General features: G+C 46.7%; 1 protein-coding gene across 1 annotated transcript in view; it reads right to left on the bottom strand.

Moving 5' to 3' along the window:
• Window positions 1–271: 271 nt before the first annotated feature.
• The window catches only part of LOC133347276 (cubilin-like), a 37,228-nt gene continuing 29,558 nt past the window's right edge, over window positions 272–7,941 (bottom strand). The window contains exons 17-23 of the mRNA XM_061559407.1: window positions 7,286–7,436; window positions 6,574–6,740; window positions 4,387–4,440; window positions 4,014–4,182; window positions 2,554–2,828; window positions 2,094–2,239; window positions 272–838 (exon numbers count right to left, since the gene is read on the bottom strand). Of these exons, the coding sequence (XP_061415391.1) occupies window positions 674–838; window positions 2,094–2,239; window positions 2,554–2,828; window positions 4,014–4,182; window positions 4,387–4,440; window positions 6,574–6,740; window positions 7,286–7,436 (1,127 nt within the window). The 3' untranslated portion in view covers window positions 272–673. The remainder of the gene's footprint in view (window positions 839–2,093; window positions 2,240–2,553; window positions 2,829–4,013; window positions 4,183–4,386; window positions 4,441–6,573; window positions 6,741–7,285; window positions 7,437–7,941) is intronic.

Here is a 7,941-nt window from a genome sequence, read left to right as displayed (position 1 = left end):
TAGGTCGACTCAGCCTTCAATGAGTACCTGGTGTGGTGTGTAAACATCGCCATGCTGGTCTTCATCGGTGCTCGCTAACAGCACTTACCCCAACAAGGGGGGAGCTTTGTCTTATCGTTATACCACAATAATCATGCCTGCCTAAAACTTTGTGTATGTTTAATTGCGGGCCTGGTGTTAAGTAGCTGGAGGTGAAACCGGTGCAACCATTAGAACACTTCGGCAAATGAATGACATATCAGTACTTGAACAGGAAATAAGTACAACGGTAAACGTGCAAAGCAACATATTTATTTCCTTTTCCAGTTATGACAAATACACCCAAGACAGTTAAAACATATCTGTCTAAAAAAAAGATCTATTTTCCCTAAATCAAAGTAAAATATACTTCCCTGATCGAATAATTTCGCTTATTTTCCTTAACCCAACGATGTACGAAAAGAAACTGATTTCAGATTGGGAAACACAAAGTCAAGTTAGCAATGATGAGCTTTGAGCCTCAAAACATGACGTTTTTCGAACTTTGCTGAGATATCACGTACAGTAACTTTGGGGCTTGTTAAAATTAAATTCAAACGCAAGCGGCAAACCACTCGTCTAGAGCGCCATCTGGTGGCCCTGACGAGCAATGAACATTGTAGAACTACCGCCCGTGTGCATCGTTCATCCGTCCTCAGGGCAGGTCTGTGTACCGCTTGATCCACGGCAGGAACTTGCTGGTCTTGGTATAGACGGCGGGTTTCATGGGGAGAGCGCAGCCAAAGCCCCAGCTGGTGACACCGCTCAGATACCAGGCCTTGTCTGTGCCCTGGCAGGCGAGGGGGCCCCCCGAGTCTCCCTGCAGCCGCAGAGACAGCGATCGGGCGTCGATATATCGCAAAGCGTCACGGAGTAAATGCCCGCGCGTCTCAGTACCCATTGGCGCTTCGTGTCAGACATAAGTCTTTGGTTCATTTGTTCTCATCTTGTTGACTTTTTTGAGGAGTGTTTGTTCATTGTCCTGTGGCCCGAGTCGTTTGTAACGAACAGAGACCTCCGTGGACTCTCACCTGGTTATACATTCGTGGGTGTGTGAACGGACCTCAAATGTTCTTTCATATATGAATAAGGGCCATTGCCTGAAACGTCACCTATTATACATTCTGTTAAGGTAGTGTTATTGACGAATGTGTCGATGTTGTTTTTTATTTGTGCTCCTGCACCACTACAAATACATTGTTGGAAAATAATGTTTGATTTGGTGTGAACATCTTCCATTCCGCACATACAATTAATGATATTATTAAATTTCCTCACCTATAAGAAATAACCAGAGATCTCAAGGTTTAACGTTTAACCATCACTGATCTGCAATCTACCATGATTTCCTTAGTTTTGCTTGTCGACAAAACCATATATAACCACAACCTATATTATGTCTAACGGGCTGTCACAAATAATGCACGACGCTGTCTTTTCATTGCCCATCATCATCAACCGTGTACGAAGACATCGCCCTCTCCCTGCGATGTAACAATCTTAACAACTCGGTTCCTGTGGTGGACGGCCCCTCTAGGGCGTGTTCCCTCCTTTGGCTTCCTTCCACTCTGTCATTAGTCTCGACCACTGGAAATTACCACTTCTAGTGACGTCCAAGACCGCTTACTTTTTAGTGAGAGTCACACTTGCGTTTTTTATCTGCTTATGTTTTCTTTTGTTGCGCAACGTAATATCGAGCACTGATCTCTCTGTTTTTATTTGCATGCTTGTCAGCTTTTGTTTTGAAAATGGTCATCAGAGCATTTTGATGTGAATATACTATGGGAAGTGATAGAAGAAAAATAAAGGCCACAAAGTTTAGCTCGATAAATGCGAGCAAAACAAAAGTCCTGCAACAGTTCACGAAGCAAGTCTGTGGGAGGAGCACAACTGGAAAAGCATCAGAGTCTGTGTACTAAAGACCAATTATTGAAAGCAGTCTGAGATAAAAAAAAAAAGATATAAAGCAACAAAGGGCAGCATGGAACACTTTTGGAAAACCAATGTTAATAACAAAGGCACCTCAAGAAGAAACATTTGAATCAGTGCCTTATTGGCTGCTGTGAAATTCATACCTGGCAGGAGCTTATTGCACCGGCAGGGTGTCCGATGCAGATCATGCGTGTCGTGATTAAGTCCCCGTTCATCAGGTTCGACGAGCAGGCTTCATGGCTGAAGATCTGCATGGGAGCTTCCAGGAGGTCATAGTGTATGCCGCTCTCTGCAACAGACGAGTCACAGGCAATGAGATACAAGATATCCCACAACCTTCCATCATCAGCCATGATTAATCCACTGCTGAATGAAGGCCATCCTTCATGGTCCTGCGATGCAACAAGCCAACCAGTACCTTGTCCACGCCCTCAGTGACCTAACGTTGCCAATAAGAACGCCCAATACCAAGAGGCCCCAATAAGCACCAGGGCTTTTTGTTAATCAGACCTACACTCTCGAATTTTAACCTTTTGGGACCAAAAAACACTCGACCTGCATACACATCTCTAAACCAGTCAAACCCGGCCTTGCTTGCCTCACCGGCCAATGATGTCCGTCCCCAGCCCGAGATGAAGCAGGTCTTGCCGGGCTGTGGGAAATGGCTGGTGCTCGGTGGCAGGCAGATCGGTGAGACGCGGTGGTTGAAAGAGACGGGGTCACTCAGCTGCACCAGGGCAATGTCGTAGTCAATGGTGCTGATGTTGAAACGCTCGTGAGTGATGATCTGAGCCACGTTCACTATCACTGCGTTAGCGCTGTCGTAGATGTACGTGATGCCCAGGTACACCTGCCACTCGTAGACGTCGCTGTTGTACCTGTTAGGGGGACGCCACATTGACACGTGGTGATGTGGACGCGGCCCGATGCAGAGTTCTGTCGCGAGCCGCCAAGTGTAGCAAAGTTAATTATCTCAACCTGGTCCCAATATAATTCCTTACAAATAACTCCTTAACTTCAGCAGCTTAGAATTCAAAATATTTTCAGTTATGTTTCAATTTAATTTAAAGGAACTTGTTTCAGTTTTGGTTTAACACGTAGGATTTCGCAACCAATATCATCCATAACAAAGGTTTTTTTTGGGTTAGATCGCGTAAATATAAATGTGTCGATATTTCAGTTTTGACATTCACTGACAGTGAGAAATGGCTCTGTGGTTCCATAACGCTTTGGGGGTCCATGTTGTGCATTTATTTAGCAAATGTCTCAATGCTTCCTGTAATTTTTTTCGACAACGAAAGAAGCCCTGCCCCGACGATGCAGCAGGACGAATGTTCTGCCTCACGGCAGGTGTGGGTGTGTGCGTACACAGGAATTTCCTGTATTGATGTTGAGTTTGGTCACGTGACCAGGAAGTTACGATTTGACATTCTCTAAGCCACGCGGCAGGGTGTCAGCCATTACACAGAGAACAAAATGGAGGCACAAATAGCGTCTCAGTGAAGACAGGTTCATTGTGGAACTTTAAGAAGCATTGTCTGTAAGTTCGTTTATGTTCTTATAATACTGGGGATGTTGTTATAATGTTATAATGGCTGTTATAATGCGGTAAATGCCTTTATAATGCTGTTAAATTGTTATGATACATATGAGGCCTAGCTAACAATGAAGCCTGCCACTTGCATTATTGGGAATATTACTTGTAATTGAATAAGTCGAGTCAGACTTGTACCCATGTAACATTATTGCGATCTTGAGAGCAAGGATGATGAAATATCTCATCCACAGTTCAGTATTATGTGCAGTGCTGTACATTTAGGCTGCAGTATGGTGATTACACGATGTGCCCTTATTTAACACAGTAGCTTATTCTCTTGTATAGCTATTCAGTATTAACAGATGTTGTATTTTGTGCTGTGTTTTTCCATCAGTTTTACCTAGTTCAATTCATGTTATACGTTTGGAGTCAGATGTTCACCCTGGCTCTGAAGGTTTATTGAATGCGAGTTTATCTACTCGGATAGTGGTGCAACGCAGCGCACAGTGAGGTCGAGACAACTCACATGAAGCAGTGAGCAGCCGCTACGAGCCAGCGCTCGGATATGAGACTGGCGCCACACACGTGGCTCCCGTAATTGCGGAGGCTTGCCTGCCAGGGCCACTTGCCACTCGTGGCGGGCGTCCCCCCAACAATGCGGTCCCTACCACCCGCAGAGTATTGGACGCCGCATCCTGGGCACGCACAGGGAGAACAAGACAGCAAATGAGCTCCAAGGGACGAGTGTCATGAGAATCGTAATTCTGCCAAACTCATAAATTGTTCACATTTTCACCGTCATTCACTGCCATTCAACCTCAGTTGTGTCTAATCGATAACTTAACATCATATTGCAATAGCATTATAATTTCCATCTTGGTAATGAATTCACCACTGACCTTTCATAGATGGCACCTGCGAAGTTTCAAGAAAGCTCAGGTCGAACCCTTTCCCTGCAACAAAAAATAGGGAGCTTTAACATGACTAAGAAGCATCATTCATTCCTTTTTCAATCCGCTTGTCATGGAGGGGGTTTGTGGCGGCACCATGTTGAGCAGAGCTGTCCAGACTTCCCTTTCCTTGGCAACGGACTCAAGCTCTTTCTGAGGAATTCCCAGGCGTTCCAAGGCCAGCCGGGCGACAAAGTCCCACCAGCGTGTCCTGGGCCAGTCCCGGGGTCTTCGGTCTTCAGGTAGAGTTCCAGGGGGAGTCTACTGGGGGTCCTCCTTACCAGATGCCCAAACCACCTCAACTGGCTCCTCTCGATCCGGAAGAGCAGCGGCTCGACTCGAAGGCTCTTCCGGATAAACAAGCTCCTCACCCAATCACGGAGAGTGAACCCAGCAACCTTGCAAAGAAACCTCATTTTGGCTTTTTGTACCCGCGATCTCATCCTTTCGGTCATTACCCAAAGCTCATGACCATATGTGAGGGTGGGAATGCAGATCGACCTGTAAACCGAGAGCTTTGTTAGAGAACTCAGCTCCCGCTTCACTTCCACGGAACGGTACAGCGCCCGCATCATTGCGGACGCCGCACTGATCCGCCGCCCGATCTCCCACTCCCACCTACCATCACTCATGAAAGAGACCCTGAGGTACTTAAACTCCTCCACTAAGGGCAGCTCTTCCCCCTCACCTGGAGAGCACACTCTACCATCTGCTGGGAGTGAACCATGACCTCAAATTTGGAGGTGCTAATCCTCATCCCAGTCGCTTCGCACTCGGCATCAAATCGTTCAAGTGCAAGCTGGAGATCACAGACTGGCGAGGCAAAGAAGACAACGTCGTCTGAAAAAGCAGCGACGTCACCTCCATTGCCCCTGTACTGGATACTCTCCATACCTAGGCTGCGCCTTGATATCCTGTTAATGACAATCACAAACAGGAGTGGAGACAAGACGCACCCTTGGCCTAGTTCAACACCCACAGTGAACGACTTTGATTTAACACCAAGAATACGGACACACCTCTCACTCTGGGAATAGAGGGACCGGTTAACGCACAAAAGCGGCACCGGTACATCATACTCCCGCAGCACCTCCCACAAGACATTGTGGGGAACATGGTCATATGCCTTCTCCAAGTCTACAAAGCAGAGGTAGACTGGAGAAGCATACTCCCATGACCCCTCAAATATCTGTGAGAGGGGAAAGAGCTCGTCCATTGTTCCACGCTAAACTTAGTGTGTTAATATCCTTCCACTCTTCCAATGAGCGTCACTTTGTATCAAAAGTGACGTTCATTGGAAACTACCCTTTAAGTTGACGCACATTAATTAATATGATCTTATCTAACATGTATATAGCGCCTCAACCAAGGCACTGTACAGTGATATAACTATAATACAAGATGGTTGACAAGATGAAGCAAGATGAGTGGATGGGATATATGTAAAATGAGGTGGTGGTGACGACGATGCGTGGAATAAAGGAAGATGGTAATGAGATGAGTGGATCGATGATGGGTGAGCGACCATGGGGAGATCGGGATAGGGAAGGAGGGGTGGGCACGAGACAATTATAATTGAGTTTTAAGAGAAGAGCGGAAGGTGGAAAGGGCAGTTGATTCCGGTGAAGGGGGGCGAGGAGAGGGAACGAGTGAAGCCGAGGCTGTGCGCATGGAGGAGGGGGAACAGAAAGAGTCAGCAAAGCATTAACATACAGACAGCGGGCAGGAACGTAAAGTGAGATGATTTTTTTTTACATTCACATTCTCAGTCTCAATAAGCACAGACACTTTTTATAAACAAAAGGTTGGGATTTACACGAAAAAAATTGACAAACTGAACCAGCATGCGATTTCTATCTTAGAAAGTGGTACAACAGGCATTCGCTTCCATGGTGTAGCCTACTAATTGACTGCGTATTATTTCATACTTGAAAACTAGCTTACCCAGGTGGTGCTATATCAGCATGCGTGACTCAAAGTCAAAAGGCTACGAGTTGGTTTGCAGCGATGTGGAAGGAGAGGTGAGACAAAGGTGGAGATGAGATGTGGAGGAAAATGAGAAATTGGATGAGATGAAAATACATGAGGTAGAGAAGAAGTTGGAAGATGACAACATTGGCTGGGCTTCCCACGCACAGGGCTGATTGTTTCGGAGGCGGAGGAGCAGCTGGAGGCTAGAAGATGTCGATCGCACGGATGGGGGCAGCCTGGACCCACAGAAGGAGCCAAGGCTGGTGTTTGGAGACCTCCACCCGTCATAGACGGTGAGGCTCTCATTGAGACACAGGGGGTCGTCCTCCAGTCTAAACACACACACAAAAAGACAAAAACAAAGATCCCCTGTGTAGCCTTAACAGACTGTTGGGGCAAGTGCTGTTAGCGATCACCTATGAAGGCCGGCACAGCACACGAGGTGGCCAACACCACGTCCGGCCGCCTTTGTCTCCCCGGCGACGATGTTTACACACCGCACCAGGCACTCATTTGAGGCTGAGTCGACCTAGGGGATGCCTAGGACCGGTCCAGATAATCGTCACTGGTGCTGCCCGTGAGCGGGACTCGAACCTGGGTCGCCAAGTTCGTAGCACAGGGCACGAACCGCTACACCACACGACAACATCCCCAATGCTGTTAATCCTTCTTATACTATTGGCCACATTTTTCTCAAGTGCTGAAATTCACAAATGTACAGCCCTTTGTCAATCAACTCCTGGACGAAGGCCTAACCACGTTGGTCATGGGGGCTGTTTGGCCATACTTCTCCATGCTGGTCAGAGCTGGTTGATGAAAGGGATAGGAAAGTCAACACCCGCATAAATGTGCGTCTCAGACAGAATGTATGCCTCACCTAAGCAATGAGAAATTGAGTTTGACGTTGAGGCCTGGGCCGGCGTTCACTTCCCACACGAAGAACAAGGTGTCGTTGTAGAACGGGGTCACGCCACCGGACGAGATTCTCCCGGGAGACTGCAGCACGGCAACCGTTTCGATCTTCATCGCTGTTTTATCCACACAGCGGGTGATATGAAAACAGTGAGCATGTGCTTAGTCAACCATCATGTTATTAGAATCACACTCCGACTTTTAACTTTAAAAAAAGATTCTAACATAAGTTAAAAATGTTGTTACAAATGTTGCCCCAACTCCCAATGTGGCTTTGCAGGTGTCATACAGAGAGCATAACTTCACATTGTGGCATGAAATGGCCATGGAAGATGACAAAACCAAAACACTTTTCTTTAGCATATTCTTAAAAGAGTGGCCTGCTACATGCTAATCATTTAACAATCGTTTGCACGATTGAATTCCAGAACGTGCCAATTCGTCACTAGTACAGCACACCGGTGTGGCTTGGCTCTCCAACACACCGGTGTACTGTACTAGTGACGAATTGGCCACGTTCTGTTTACGTGACAAACCTTCCTAGTTGGCTGTCGGGTGGTGGTGGGTTTTAACGACACATTTATATATTTACGCGATCTAACCTAAGAAAAACTCCTATGA

Source organism: Lethenteron reissneri, chromosome 25 (assembly GCF_015708825.2).
Source record: "Lethenteron reissneri isolate LAM-NWPU_2019-01 chromosome 25, ASM1570882v1, whole genome shotgun sequence".
NCBI classification, from domain to species: domain Eukaryota; kingdom Metazoa; phylum Chordata; class Hyperoartia; order Petromyzontiformes; family Petromyzontidae; genus Lethenteron; species Lethenteron reissneri.
The sequence above is the reverse complement of the archived record's forward strand: the minus strand, read 5'-3'. Positions and strand labels throughout refer to the sequence as shown.